A 15,648-nucleotide genomic window follows, 5' to 3' on the forward strand; every position below is an offset into this window, starting at 1 on the left:
CCTTTTCTGACGGACAAATTTTAGTAGCCGTTGATTTGAATTTCGAGGAGAAAGGAATCGCATCTAAGGACACAAATTCTCTCCATTTTTTGAAACATTTTTTAATTCAACTATTCCATTAATCTGTTGTACTTCAAATTAGCATTTAATTTACAACTGGAGAAGATTAATTGAGCAAGAAAAATAGAAACATACTTTCTTTTATTATTACATTACAATTGTATTTTTGGACGCACCGCCAGAGAGAGAAAAAGAAGCGATAAAACCCCTTTTTTTATTTATTTTTTTTAGCGATAGAGAGAGAGACGCTAGAGCTACCCATTAACGGCTCTCTCAACATCTCGTCTTTAATTCCTTCTTTCATCTCCTTTCTTGTGCTCTCTCTCTCTCTCTTTCTCTTCTGCGCAATAATTTAACCTGAGGAAGAGAAAAAGAAAAAGGTTTGTTTAATTAATCTACCTCGGCTTTGTCTAAAGTATTGGGGTTTTGGTTCTCAGATGATTCTTTTGGTTTTTAATTATTCATCCTCAGCTGATCAATCTAGGTTTTCTGAAATCTTTGATTGTTTTTTTTTTCCCTAGGAACGAATTTGTTTTATCAAAGCCAATAGTTCTTGATAAAAGTTTGGTACATCTTCTTTCAGAAAAGAAATCACTTTATCTGAATGTATTCTTTGGTTTTCTCAGTATTATTTCCCGATCTGACTAGTCTTAGTCTTAAATCTTGTTCTTGTCTTGTTTCCTGTTCAAATCTCCAAATATGAAGATTTGAGCATTTGTCTAATTTTGGGTTGATATTATTTTTCTTGAAATTTGAAATTAATTGGAGCTTCTTTTTAAATCTTGTGAAAGGTACTGCTTGAAATGGAGACAGTTGATGAGAACAGGCATGCTATTTTGAAACCGTCAACTAATTTTAGGGGTAATCTTTTTTTGTTCTTTCTAACTAATTCAAAAGTTTAAATTCTTTCTTCTTTGATTTTCAACCTAGTACTTTCCTTCCCTTTGCAGCAATGGGTAACCGCAGAGCTTTAAGTAATATTGAAAATTTAGTGGGTGCCCCGCAATCGTATGCTTGTCCGGTCACCAAGAAGCAATTGACAGAGTAATTAATTTCAAATTTATATCTTTCTTTTATCTTTGTCTTAACTTGTGATAAAATGTTACATGTTATTTTCTGATTGTCCCTCTAATAATTTTTATGTTCTTTGCAGAAAAAATCTCACGAGCTATCGACCCATGACCAGGTAAAGAAAATTAAATAAAATGAAATAACCAAATATATATATGGGGTTATGATCTAGTTACAATTATTAACTTGACAATCATCAAAAGCAATGTTTACAAAGAAATTGAATATACTAGGCATGCTAAAAAGTTGTTGTTATTTAAGTTTTTTTCTTTTGCATTGATTTAGTTGTCATTGTCAAGATTGTCTAATCACTATCAAGATCCCGTCCCCCATAAAAATCCACCATCTTTGAAACCAAAATTTGATGATATTTGTTATTATCAGGAGTTTTGCAGCTTCACTAGCCAAAAAAGAACATCTCCCAATGGCCGTCTGTCAAGTGGTCGATCATAAATCCGTTACCGACTCACCAATTCCAATGGTCGAAGAATTGGAATACATGGTTTGTCTAGTACATAATTTTTCTTGTCCATATATACCCTTGTAAAGGTCTGATGGGTACCCACAATTTAAAAGAAAAAAAACTAAATCTCATTAGTTTTCTTAAATTATTTTGGAAACTTATGATCAATGAAGAAGGCAGAGGAGTTGGAGATAGAAATGGAAGATGTTTCAGAAGATATTACTTTGGTTGATATAGATAGCGCAGATGCCAAGAACCCGTTAAAGGTTGTCGACTACGTCGAAGAAATATATGGGACTTACAGAAACATTGAGGTACTTTTTTCTTCTTATAATGTGCAATCAAGCCTTATTTTACAATTTTGGGAATGTTGTCAAGTTAAGTTGCAAAACTGTGGTAAAATGAGGTCACAGTTCAGTCTGTACTTTGGTCTATTTGCCAAATATATGCAAATCAAGCACTTTTGTACTGTTTTGGAAATGTGTTTTTTGTCTGGTGTAGTACCTGTTAATTAGTCGTGCATTGTTCAAAATTTTCTGGTTATCTATTATTTCTTTGGGCTGTCAATCTATTTTATGTTGCAAAAAATTGGGTGAAATAATGCCAAATTGAGTCATAATTTTGATCTAATTTCCAAATATAATTTGGTGCCCAGATGTGCTAATCTGGCAATATTTATTCCAAGAAAACAAACTTTGAGGAAAAGTGGTGATCTCTCAGGAATAGGCGATTATTAACTAAATTAGAAAAGTGTATTAATATTATTTATTTTAGAAGTAATTAATTAACTAATTTTACTCCACAGGAAACAAGTTGTGTGAACCCCGAGTACATGGCTAAGCAACCAGACATCAATGATCGGATGCGAGCTATTCTGATTGACTGGCTCATTGAGGTAATTTTGCCGGCATTTGTGAAACTAGTAATGTTTTCAAACCAAGGTTAAGTAAAAATGTCAAAAGGATGCACCAACTATTTAAAGGTAAGAATAATCACAGAGGTGCCCCTAATTTTTTAACGAAAGAAAAATGACCCATAATCTGATGGGCTAGCTGAACTGGAAGATCATGGATGCAGCAAGATCAGAACCATACGCAGCAGAAAGGCTAGCTTACCCTTATTCCTTGGCTAGTAGACTATACGAAAATAGCATAACCAAAATCTTTCCACAATAGTTCTTATGATCTCCATACATGAAAATTGTAACTAGTTAAAACTTGTGATAAAAAAAAGCTTGTTAGATTTTCAGGATTAAATTGTCGGAATTTAACTTATTGTAACTCATCTATATTAATTTTTTTTTTCTTTCTTTTCCATATTCAGGTGCATTACAAGTTTGAGCTCATGGATGAGACACTGTATCTAACTGTGAACATTATTGACCGGTTCCTAGAACGGCAAAATGTTCAACGAAAGAAGTTGCAGCTGGTTGGAGTTACTGCAATGCTACTTGCATGCAAATATGAGGAGGTCTCTGTGCCCGTAGTTGGGGATCTGGTGCAAATCTCTGACCATGCCTACACACGTGAGGAAATCCTTAACATGGTAAGAAGGCATTATAGACTTGTTGTGTGCACTCGGCTGTTTATTTTATTTGGCAAAACCCTAATCATTTGTCGAGAACACCTATTTTTAATGGATAGGTTAGAAGTAATTTTTGTTTTAGCTTCAAGAATTATTTTCTCCGTGAAAAAAATTGGGCAAAGGTCTGCTTTTTATCTCTCTCTGGTAGCAACGAAATGTTCATGTATGGGGTGCTTTTTGCAAATACTATAACTAGTTGGTATATTTTTTGTCACAAGAAGAGTTTCTTTATAATATTGCAACATTTTTTTAACATTTGATCAGGAATGGCTGATTGTAAAGACTCTCCAATTCAACATGTCTGTACCGACTCCATATGTCTTCATGAAACGGTTTCTCCAAGCTGCTCAGTCTGATAAACAGGTTATTAAACTATTATACTCTACTTGTTTTTACAAAATATGATTGTTTTTAATTTTTACCCAACAATTTTATTTATTTTTTGTTTTGTGATCATAGATGGACCTGCTTTCATATTTTCTAATGGAGCTGTGCTTGGTGGATTACAACATGTTGCGGTACCGACCTTCTCTCCTCGCCGCAGCAGCGGTATACACTGCACAGTGCTCACTCAAGGGATACAAGCTCTGGACCAAAACTAGCCAGTTTCATTCAACCTATTCTGAAGACCAGATAATGTAAGTGCAATAACCAGAAGGCCATTAAAGCATATAATGTGTTGTTTGAGATATCTTCTGGATACTATTTTTAATACAAAAGAATTATGAATGTTATAACATCTTTTCATTATAGCATCTAATTTTATCTTTCGCTATTTTTTTGTTACTTTATAGTGAATGCTCACGCCTGATGGTGGATCTGCACAAGAAAGCCGGTACGGGAAAATTGACAGGGGTTCACAGAAAATATAGCACGTACAAATACGGCTGTGCTGCCAAATCTGAGCCGGCGCTATATTTGTTGGACTGAAGGTTCTCTGCAGATATTATAATAAATCATGTCGAGTTCTCGTGCAACTCAAGTTGCAAAAGAAAATGCAACCCAAGTTGCCTCAAATGAGAACTGATACCAGTTTTAGCTTATTTTATTATCCTTTGTTCATGTAATAATGAACCTGTTGTTGTGTTTGATGGGAATTTTTAAAGATGTTTTTAGCTGAATAAAATATAATTACTTGCAAAATTATCTCTTGTATTTATTTTGTCTGAAGAATAAGTTATTTTTTCTTACATTACGGGGTTTTTGACAGTACACTGTTAAAGACAGATAAAAAAAACCTTGTATTTTTGCTGTGAGATGTTTCTGTCAGAAAACTGTTAAAGCACATCATACAGACATTATAAAATTAATACTAAAATATAAACTGTATAATATTAGTGAGAATATTATAGTTTGTAGAAGAAATCGCCACTGTAATTATTCTTCAAACATCAAGACACTGGAGAAAATTGAACGAGGTGATAATGGTGCATATATAACTATAAAAATGATGTCAATAAAAAAGTATGAAATGACAGCAATATGTGAAAGGAAAAAAAATTGCCTTCTCCGTTACTGGGGAGCTTAAAGATCAAAGTATCATTAACTTAAACTAGTATCATTAAATTCTCTACAGGACATCAAGTGCAATGGTCAGGTTACTTGAAAATGGAGCAGCATGCTTAGTGTGCTTACTGATGAAAAATACTTCCGGTCTGATTTTTAGCTGTGAGGAAATCTCTTGGATCGATTCGATTAAACGTCATCATGGTTCTGTAAAAGGGTAATTAAATTGTTGACTTCTAATTTTAGTTGATGATCCCCGACTTTCTGACTTGGAATTTATTGGTAGCAAATTGAAATTTTGTTTCTGACTTGGGTTTTTTCAAATACTCTTAACGACAGGTCTCAACAACAGTTACTGTGAATGAAGCTATAACGGGCTTGAAGTCTTCTTTCAGTTTCAAAATCCCTGATCATAAGTCTGGCAAGGTCACTACATAATGTTGCTTTTGACAGCTTAATTTGCAATACCTCAAGTTGAAAATTGCATTGAACTGTGAAATTGGCATGACAACAACTTTGAAGAAATACAAAATTGGTTTCAAAACTGACAAAAAACACTGCAGTTCAGTATGGAGGAATAAATATACTTTGATCTGTAAACGGGTCGGATCCCATTTTCTGCGGTATACATGGTACTGGTACCATATAATTCAATTACTGTATTTTATAAGCTACTGGTACCAGTTTATGGGGTTAACAGGTTCCTGGTCCAGGAAAGTATAGTTTGTTCTCATTGGTGTTTTTTTTTTTTTCCTTTACTTTTCAACTGTTGTTGTCTTATTTTATTTCTTAACTCATGTTACCTGTAAATATAATCAAACCGGCACGACTTGTTACAAGATAAATGAAATTTGAGGACTTGATTCTCACCTTTCTTCTAAAAAAAGTATGGTTTTTGTTTTGTGCGAAAATTAACATCCAGGTCTTACTATTAGTAGGATATTATATTTTCCCTTATTAAAAATATATGGAAACTCATATACTTTTTCAGTGTTTTCTGTTTGTCATAATAATTTATAAAAATTAGTTCTTTAAATTATGTTAACACAGAATATTTCATTCGCGTAAGCACTAATTTAATAGCATGCAATCATAAAAAATAAAAGAAAAAAGTCGGATAACATAAAGTGCAAATATTTTCAAACATAAACAAAATATATAGTTGATAATGGATCTAAATCTGACTTAAGAATACATAAGGTATAATTGGGGCTGGACAAAGAAGTAACAACCCCTCCAACCCATTTGACACCTATTATTTACCCGGAAGAGCTCCAATGGGTCCTGGTGATTTGTGAGTGGTGAGACAGACATGCCTTTGAAATATATTACAATTAATTGAGTTTGAGCCGAGTTCGGACCAAGCCTAAAGAGTCCAATGGACCGAGCCTAAAGAGTCTAATGGACCGAGCCGAGTCAAGTTTTACTATTCAAAGTTGAGTCGAGCCGAATCGGGTTCTAATGAAAGAATGAATGGGCCGGGTTGAGTTTTGAGCGAGTTACCGCTCATTAGCAGACCTACTTGAAATAATGAAAAAAAAAAAATTCTACCATCAAGTCGAATTGAAGTCAATCCGTTAGTTTTTGGAATGAGTTTGGTGAGCTTAAGAATGTTCTAGTTCTACTCGTAAAAGAATAAAAACAATATTATATGAGTCATTAGATCAAAATAAATAAGAAGAGAGAAGCAAATTGTACGGTTAATAGTAGGCATAACGATAACGTGATATGACTGAGAAACTTAAAGACCAACCACTTCTATGAATTATAGGTTCCATTCTCTTTCATAATCTTAAAAAAAAAAAAAAGGCCTAACAAACACTAATGAATTACTAACTGAAGTCTTCGAACAATAAAAATAGTCAAGATAAATAAAAAATTAACATAGAAATATAATCAGAATTTGTATACAAAATAAAATTCAAAACTTGAAGCATCTTGATCCTTAAAATTTAAATTCTCTATAGATAAATTATGAAAAAAAAAAAAAATCTTAACGGTCGATCCGAACCGTTCAAGTGATTTTCAATAAATCTAAAAAAATAGTAAAAGTTTTTCAAAAAATATAAAATTTGGTCTCCAAACACATATTAATATGGAGAACAAGATAAACGGTTCGGATCGACCGTTAGGAATTGCAAACTCGAATATAGAGTCGTAGCACAGTAACAACCCGTGATATGCATAGTACCATAGACTCACTCAATATAAAATGTATGAATGAATAAGCCATGTATGCATAAATTTTCTGCTCATAGGTAATTTGATTCCCTTACAAAAAACCAAAATTTGACACTTAACATGCTAACATGTTGCTCAACCTAGATGAACACTGAAAAAAAAGTTTGATTTGACTACTATTATTTAATACATTAACCACACATTAATATGATCACACAAGATGAAACAGAATTGTTGTCACAGATAATCTAATGAACGTTGGGGTTTTCAAATAAAAAAAGAGGGATCCCTCCCGGGATTTGTCAAATTAGTCAATAAGACAGATTGTTCGTAGTACAGCAGTGTAAACTTTGAAAATGTAGAAAATTATTCTGGTAATTTATTGTAACTCAAAAGTTGTTGTAACTTGATTTCTTTATATATATATATAGAGAGACTAATATGCATTTAGTAGCATATGGGCCGAAGTGCTATCGGTCCAAATTTGAAATTTTAAAATCTAAAAAGTTAATCTGAATCGTTAGATGTGATTTCTATATTGAAATGTGCTTGGAGACCAACTTTTGCATTTTTCTGAATTTTTTTACTATTTATTAAGCCACTTTGAAAATTACTGATCCAACGGTGGCTTAACAAAACAGTAAAATCAGCCACCGTTGGATCAGCGGTTTTCAAAGTGGCTTAATAAATAGTAAAAAAATTCAGAAAAATATAAAATTTGGTCTTCAACCACATTTCAATATAGAGATCACATCTAACGATTCAGATCGACATTTTGAATTTTGAAATTTCAAATTTAGACTGGTAGCACTTCGGCCCATATGCTATCGAATGCATATTAGTCTCTCTCTCTATATATATATATATCGATAATAGAGAAGTAATATTCGGAAATTTAATATCTAAGAAAAACGTGATGGTCTATAACATCATTTGAACGTTATAGATCATAACATCCCGTTAATTCAAATCACTCCTCGTACTAATTAGTAAAAATAAATGTGAACATTATCGTTCTCAACGTACGTCTAGAGAGCAGCAAAACAACATAAAAAAAAAAAAATTGTGATCGTTATTGTTCTTAACATCCAGAGAGCTAAGTAATAAAGCTAAATAATTCATTTCTACTCTGGCAATTACTACCTATAACATCATTTTGTTTTCTCGCACTATTTTGTTAATTAGCGATAATCTGGTTTCGCTAATCAGAATATTGTGGTCTATAATGTCATATCATGTTTTTCTTATATATTGAATTTTTTAAAACTGCTTCCCATTGTCGACTTTTTTTTTTTATGTCTAACTTTTATTTAATTTATAATAAATAAAGAATAAGTCTTCACACTTTTTTAAATATACTACATTATTCTTTTTTATCCATCAATTTCATTTTTCTTTTCTCATTTAACTTGTTTGGATGACTCATGTATCATATTTTTTTTATTTTTCACTAAAATATGCATTTGACATTTTTAAATTATACAATATTTTTTTAAACAATATAATTATTTTTCCGTTCTTCTGTATGATTTATATTGCGACTAATTGTTTATTTATTGTTATATAAATTTTCGGCTGCGTCTATATTTAACCAAAACCATTACTTTCCTTTATTAATTACCATTCTATTTTTGGACGCACCGCAAGAGAGAGAAAAAGAGGCGATAAAATCCCCTTCTATTTATTTATTTTTAAATAGAGACAGACACTGCCCTTTAACGGCTCTCTTAACATCTCCCGTCTTTAATTGCTTCTTTCGTCTTCTCCTTTCTTGCTCTCTCTTTCTCTTCTGCGCAATAATTTGACCTGAGGAAGAGCGAAAGAAAAAGGTTTCATTTTATAATCTATTTCGTTTTATCTATTGGGGTTTCCGTCCTCAGATGATTCTTTTACTTTTGCTTTTCAATTATTGATCAATCTAGGTTTTCTGAAATCTTTGATTTTCTTTTTCCTATTAAAGAGTTGTTCTATCAATGCGAATAGTTCTTGACAAAAGTTTGGTCGCTCTTTTTGGTTGATCTTTTTTGGAAATTTGAAATTAATTGGAGTTTCTTTGTTCTTCTGAAAGGTACTGTTTGAAATGGAGACAGTTAATGAGAACAAGCATGCTATTTCGAAACCGTCTACTAATTTTGGGGGTATAATTTTTTTATTCTTTATAACTAATTCAAAAGGTTAAATTCATTCTTTCTTCTTTGATTTTCAACCTATTGCTTCCCTTCCTTTTGCAGAAATGGGAAACCGTAGAGCTTTAAGAAATATTGAAAATTTTGTGGGGGCCCCACGATCGTATGCTTGTCCAGTCACCAAGAAGCAATCGACAGAGTAATTTATTTCAAATTTATATCTTTCTTTTATCTTTGTCTTGTGATAAAATGTTAATTCTGATTATTACTCTAATCATTTTCTCTTCTTGGCAGAAAGAATGTTGCAAGCTCCATATGTGTATAAAATAAACAAAACAAAACAAAATAACCAAATATATAAAATGGGATTAGGATAAAATTACAATTGTTAACTTGACAATCATCAAAAATAATGTTTACATAGGAAATTCAGTATACTAGGCATGCTCCATATGTGTATAATAAATATATTAGGCATGCTACAGAGTTGTTGTATTTTTTTAGGTTTTTCTCTTGAATTGATTTGGTTGTCATTGTTAAGGTTATCAAATCACACCAAGATCGCATCCCCGATAAAAATTCACCACCTTTGAAACCAAATTTTGATCATATTTATTGTTATTGTCAGGAGTTTTGCAGCTTCACAAGCCAAAAAAGAACAACTCTCTTTGGCCGTCTATCAAGTGGCCGATCATAAATCCGTTAGCGACTCACCAATTCCAATGGTCAAAGAATTGGAATACATGGTTTGTCTATTCCATATTTTATTCTTGTCCGTATATACCCTCGTAAAGATCTGATGGTACCCACAATTTAATGTTAGATCAGTTAATGTTGAAATGTAGTAATCTCAAAGGAAAGAATAAGTACTAAATCTCATTAACTTTGTTAAATTATTTATACTCTTTTCTTGTCCATATACCCATGTAAAGAGTTGACGGTACCCGTAATTTATTATTAAAGCACTCAATGTTGAAATGTATTACTCCCAAAGAAAAAGAAAGTAGTAAATCTCATTAATTTTGTTAAATTATTTTGGAAATTGTGATCAATGGAGAAGTCAGGGGAGTCGGAGATAGAAATGGAAGATGTTTCGGAAGATACTACCTTGGTTGATATAGATAGTGCAGATGCCAAGAACCCATTAAAGGTCGTTGACTACGTCGAAGATATATATGAGACTTACAGAAACATTGAGGTAACTTCTTCTTTTTTTTGAAAACCCTCGCAAAGACTGCGAAATCGTGAGGGGGGATCAAACTCTTGACCTTTGGGTAACCAACAGTCCTCGAACTTTTTCCTAACCAACTGTGCTACCTCCTCTATCTCAACTTTATTTTTTTTTATGATATGCAAATCTAGCCTTATTTTACAATTTTGCAGACCTATGGTAAAATGATGACACAGTTGAGTCCGTATTGTAGTCTATTTGCCAAAAATATATGCAAATCAATCACTTTCGTACTGCTTTGGAAAAGAAAGTTTGTCCGGTGTGGTACCTGTTAATCGTGCATTGTTCAAAATTTGCTGGTTCCGCATTATTTCATCAGGTTGTCATATCTATGTTAATTTGCAAAAATTGTGGTAAAGTGAAGCCAAATTGAGTCATAATTTTGTGGTCTAATTGCCAAATATAATGGTTAATTTGGTGCCCAGATGTAATTTAGTGCTAATCTGGAGCCAAGAAAACAAACTTTGAGGAAAGTGATTATTCAATAAGTTAGAAAAAGTGTGTTAATATTATTTATTTGAGAAGTAATTAGTTAATTACTTTTTCTTCACAGGAAACAAGCTGTGTGGACTCGGATTACATGGCTACTCAACCAGACATCAATGATCGGATGCGAGCGATTCTAATTAACTGGCTCATAGAGGTATTTTGAAACATTAGAAAGCAGTAATGTTTTCAAACAAAGGTGCTAAGTAAAAAAAATGTCAAAAATGCAACAAGTATTTAAGGTAACAAAAATCACAAAAATGCCCCCAATTTTTTAACATAAGGAAAATGAATATAATGGACTTCTAAACATAATAAAAAAATTCACAACAGTTGACTTTATTTTATGATCTTCAAACCTAAAATTGTAACTAGTCGACTTTAGTTAAGTTCAGTTTGGAACTTCTGAAGAAAAAACATGATTAAATTGTCAGAATTTAATTGAATGTAACTCGCCTATCATAAATTAAATTTTTTGCTCTCTTTTCCTTATTCAGGTGCATTGCAAGTTTGAGCTTATGGATGAGACGCTGTACCTAACCGTGAACATTATTGACCGGTTCCTCGAACGGCAAAATGTACAACGAAAGAAGTTGCAGCTGGTCGGAGTTACTGCATTGCTACTTGCATGCAAGTATGAGGAGGTCTCTGTGCCCATAGTTGAGGATCTGGTGCAAATCTCTGACCATGCCTACAGACATCAGGAAATCCTTGGCATGGTAAGAAGGCATTATAGACTTTCTGTGTGTGTGTGTGTGTGTGTTGCGTGAACTCTGCTGTTTATTTTATTTGGCAAAACCAGCTTAATTATTTGCCAGGAAAACCTTTTTAATGGATAGGTAAAAAACTAAATTCTATATTAGCTTCAAGAATTATTTTCGATGTGAAAAAAATTGGGCAAAGGGTCTTATGAAATTCAAACCATAATAAACAAATTTGAGATGGAAGCAAAATTGATAAGATGGTCTTATGAAAATCAAAACCATAATAAACAAATTTAAGATGGAAGCAAAATTGATAAAATGGTCACAACAAATTTGTGTTCATATATGGGGTGCTTTTTGCAAATATTGTAACTTACTGGTATATTTTAGAAGAATTTCTTTATGTAATAGCTATTGTAACATTGTTTTCAACATTTGACCAGGAATGGCTGATGGTAAAGACTCTCCAATTCAACATGTCTGTACCAACTCCATATGTCTTCATGAAACGGTTTCTTCAGGCTGCTCAGTCCGATAAACAGGTATTATACTATTATACTCTAATTGTTTTTATAATCAAATATGATTGTTTTATTTTACCCAACAATATATTTATTTTTATTTTTGTTTTTGTTTTGTGATCATAGATGGAGTTCCTTTCATATTTTTTGATGGAGTTGTGCTTGGTGGATTACAACATGTTGCGGTACCGACCTTCTCTCCTCGCCGCAGCAGCGGTATACACTGCTCAGTGCTCACTCAAGGGGTACAAGCTCTGGACCAAAACAAGCCAGTTTCATTCTACCTATTCTCAAGACCAGCTAATGTAAGTGTATACCAGTATTTTGAACTAGTATCAATTACTTAAGTTGAATCTTTTTCAATTAGAATACATATTCAAATTTGAAGTTCTATGTTAAACCTCAGAACAGAAAAATTACATAGATTCTAAGTCATTTTCTTTTATTTTGCACTGCATCTTCCATTATTGCATATAGTGTGTTATTTTGATACAACATGCTGTTGATACAACATGCAGTTCAGGTCTGCTGTCTAATTTTATCTTCTTCTTTTTTTAATATTTTATAGTGAATGCTCAAGACTGATGGTGGAACTGCACCAGAAGTCTGGTACAGGAAAATTGACGGGGGTCCACAGGAAGTATAGCGCATACAAATATGGCTGTGTTGCGAAATCTGAGCCGGCGCTCTTTTTGTTGGAGTGAAGGTTCTGTGCTGATATTATAAAAATCATGTGAAGTCCGCTGCAGTGAGTTCTCATGCAACTCAAGTTGCAAAAGAAAATGCAACTCAAGTTGCTTGAAGTGAGAACTGACATCAGTTTTCTTTTCATTTTAAGTGTTTTAGCTTATTTTGTTCATGTAGTAGTGAGCTTTTGTTCAACATGCTGTTGTCAGATATGAACTTTTGAAGAAGTTTTTTAGCTGCTTGAACCATAATTAGTTGCAGAATTATTTCTTATATATATTTTGTCTGAAGAATTAAGTCATTTGTTCTTACATTAGAGGGTTTTTGCTGCGAGGTAAAAACCGATAAAAAAGAAGGAACTTGTATTTTTTGCTGTGAGATGTCTCTGTCAGAAATACTGCAAAGCATACAACTAACATCATAAAGACAATATAATAAAATTAAAACAATAATAATATTAGTGAGATAGATAGATGACAATGGAACAGGGAAAATGTATTACCATATATCTCATATTGATATTGAAAAGATGGGAGTATATACAAAAGCAATTAAATGATTTTATTTTAAAAAAATTATGGTAATAGAATGAGGAACAGTGAAGGGCAGCAGTTAAGAAATCATATTTTAAACATATTGGTAATTAGAATTTCCTTCTCTGTTAGCTGGGGAACTAAAAGCTATAAAAAAAAAAAAAATTGTCTTTACAAAATTTGTTTTGTCCTAAGCACAAACTTTGGCAATCCTGATAATCATAGAACTAAAATCTCTACAAGACATGAAATGCAATGGTCAGGTCACTTAAAATAGTGCTCAGGTGCTAATTAGTTTTCTTGAGAGATGTTATTATGTTGAGCTTTTATGTTGGTTTACTATTTCCAGTAACTAGCTAGAACATGTTTCGGAAATAAGTTACCTGAATATTGCGCTTTAATTTAGTCAGTAAACTACTATGGAGATTAATTGCTAACGCCTTCGAGCTAAATAAAAATACAATCTACCGTCAAGTTGAATTTTAATGCTAAATATTAACATAATGAGGAATCTGATTTTACCAATTTCGACTCTTCAAAATGTAGCATAGGTTACTCTATTCCTTTTTATAATAAAATTACCTGAATTCTGATTTTTTTTTTTTTGCATAAACCAGACGGGATAAAACCCCATTAATTTCTTCATTGGATTTCTTAGTTAGAATCTTTGTGTAAATAAACTTTTCTTATAATATTTTTGTTAGCATTCTCGTCAATTATAAAAAAAAAAATAATAATAATAAAAAAAAAACTATTTCATTATGAATATCAGAGTAGAACTAGGGTGTCCTTTAAGTTCACCAAACCCTTTGGTGAACTCAAGTTTAAAACCTGTCAAATTGGTTCTAAATGACGAATTTGAACCATTAAAACCCGTCCACCTTAAGAGTGATGCGTCTACATGTGAAAATTTTAAACATTTGAATTAATTTAGTATAAAGTCAATTGGTCAAAATTAGAAGGTTAATAAATTAATTTTGAGTAAAGATGTTGTCCCCCTTGAATCTGTCCCCTATCTGTCCCCCTAACAACTTTCTTTTTTTGTTCTCTCACGTGGTCAAAACCCACCCTCTTCAATCTTCAATCTTCTCACGTGACGAGGAGAGCGTGGTGCACCGTCGAGATCCGGCGAGGAGAGCGTGGTGCACCGTCGAGATCTGACGAGGAGAGCATGGTGCACCGTCAAGATTCGGCGGAGAGAGCGTGGTGCACCATTGGAGGGGGTCCATGCTAGCCCAGCGAAGGTTGTCACAATGCAACATATGAATACTTCATTAGTTAGATATGAATACTTCAGTTGTTAGATATGCGTACTTCATGTTACATATGAATACTTCTTGGAAGAGGTGGGATGAGAGAGATGAATCTGACTTTGAATTTTGAATTGTATAAATTATTTCGAACATGTATGAATACTTCATTGTTTTAGATATGCATACTAGTCTGTTGAGAATATTTCTTGGTCCCAATCTGGGCAGGTGTGAATATTATTAGTGTCAGATGTGAATATTGTTAGTGTCATGTGTGAATACTTTATTAGTTAGATATGAATAGTTATATATATGAATATTTCATTTGTTATATATTGAGTACTTCATTAGTTAGATATGAATACTTCATTTGTTAGATATGCATACTTCATGTTAGATATGAATACTTCTTGGAAGAGGTGGGTGAGAGAGATGAATTTGACAATGAATTTTGAATTGTATAAATTATTTTGAACATGTATGAATACTTCGTAATCGTCAGTATGAATACTTCTTGGAAGAGGTGGGGTGAGAGATGAATCTGACTTTGAATTTGAATTGTATAAATTATTTCAAACATGTATGAATACTTCATAATCGTCAGTATGAATACTTCATTTGTTTAGATATGAATACTTCTTTATTTAGATATGAATAATATATAGTTTCGCTGTAGTGGTCCCCAATCTTGGCAAATGTCGCTTTCAGACGATTGCGGTCCCCAATCCAGGCTGTCACAAGACGTCAGCGGTCCCCCTGGTTGTTACTGGTCCCCTCCAGCTTGTGTTTACATATGACAAATGTTTATGATAATAAGTATGAATACTATAAATTCGTAGGTATGAATACTATATGTTTTGACTATTAATAAAATAGCATTAATCTTGCTCTTTGGTGGTAGTTAGCACGTTTTAACTATTTTTTTTGTCTTTTAGTGCGGGGGACAGATAGGGGACTGAAATAGGGAGATTGTTAGTCGATCCCATTAATTTTAATGCATTCATTTTTTGAATGTTTTTTGACCGCTTGACTTTATACTAAATTAATTCAAATGTTTAAAATTTTCACATATAGACGCATCACTCGTAAGGTGGACGGGTTTTAACGGTTCAAATTCGTCATTTAGAACCAATTTGACAGGTTTTAAACTTGAGTTCACCAAAGAATTTAATAAACTTAAGAACACCCTACTTCTACTCATGAATACCAATTGTATATGGCCAAACATTGAGGGTATTATTGCTC

The 15,648-nt window shown here is 32.6% G+C and overlaps 2 protein-coding genes across 4 annotated transcripts; both read left to right on the forward strand.

Moving 5' to 3' along the window:
• The first annotated feature begins 289 nt into the window (after positions 1-289).
• Positions 290-4,321, forward strand: LOC144558389 (cyclin-B2-1-like). Of its 2 annotated transcripts, XM_078307233.1 has the most exons (11): positions 290-440; positions 852-921; positions 1,011-1,104; positions 1,214-1,246; positions 1,516-1,633; positions 1,768-1,908; positions 2,400-2,489; positions 2,918-3,139; positions 3,443-3,541; positions 3,638-3,816; positions 3,973-4,321. In XM_078307233.1, exons 2-11 carry the CDS (start codon positions 864-866, stop codon positions 4,106-4,108), a joined length of 1,170 nt encoding a protein of 389 aa, XP_078163359.1. In that variant the 5' UTR covers positions 290-440; positions 852-863; the 3' UTR covers positions 4,109-4,321. The 2 variants fall into 2 exon arrangements, with proteins under 2 accessions (XP_078163359.1, XP_078163360.1); XM_078307234.1 differs by lacking the exon at positions 1,214-1,246.
• A 4,257-nt stretch (positions 4,322-8,578) lies between these two features.
• LOC144558390 (cyclin-B2-1-like) lies at positions 8,579-12,895 on the forward strand. 2 transcript variants are annotated; one of them, XM_078307235.1, is made up of 10 exons: positions 8,579-8,694; positions 8,934-9,003; positions 9,097-9,190; positions 9,620-9,737; positions 10,049-10,189; positions 10,776-10,865; positions 11,206-11,427; positions 11,856-11,954; positions 12,060-12,238; positions 12,502-12,895. In XM_078307235.1, the coding sequence occupies exons 2-10, from the start codon at positions 8,946-8,948 to the stop codon at positions 12,635-12,637; spliced, it is 1,137 nt and encodes a 378-aa protein (XP_078163361.1). In that variant the 5' UTR covers positions 8,579-8,694; positions 8,934-8,945; the 3' UTR covers positions 12,638-12,895. The 2 variants fall into 2 exon arrangements, with proteins under 2 accessions (XP_078163361.1, XP_078163362.1); XM_078307236.1 differs by having other exon boundaries at positions 10,052-10,189.
• Positions 12,896-15,648: the final 2,753 nt, after the last annotated feature.

This window comes from Carex rostrata, chromosome 8 (assembly GCF_964058835.1).
Source record: "Carex rostrata chromosome 8, lpCarRost1.2, whole genome shotgun sequence".
NCBI lineage: Eukaryota > Viridiplantae > Streptophyta > Magnoliopsida > Poales > Cyperaceae > Carex > Carex rostrata.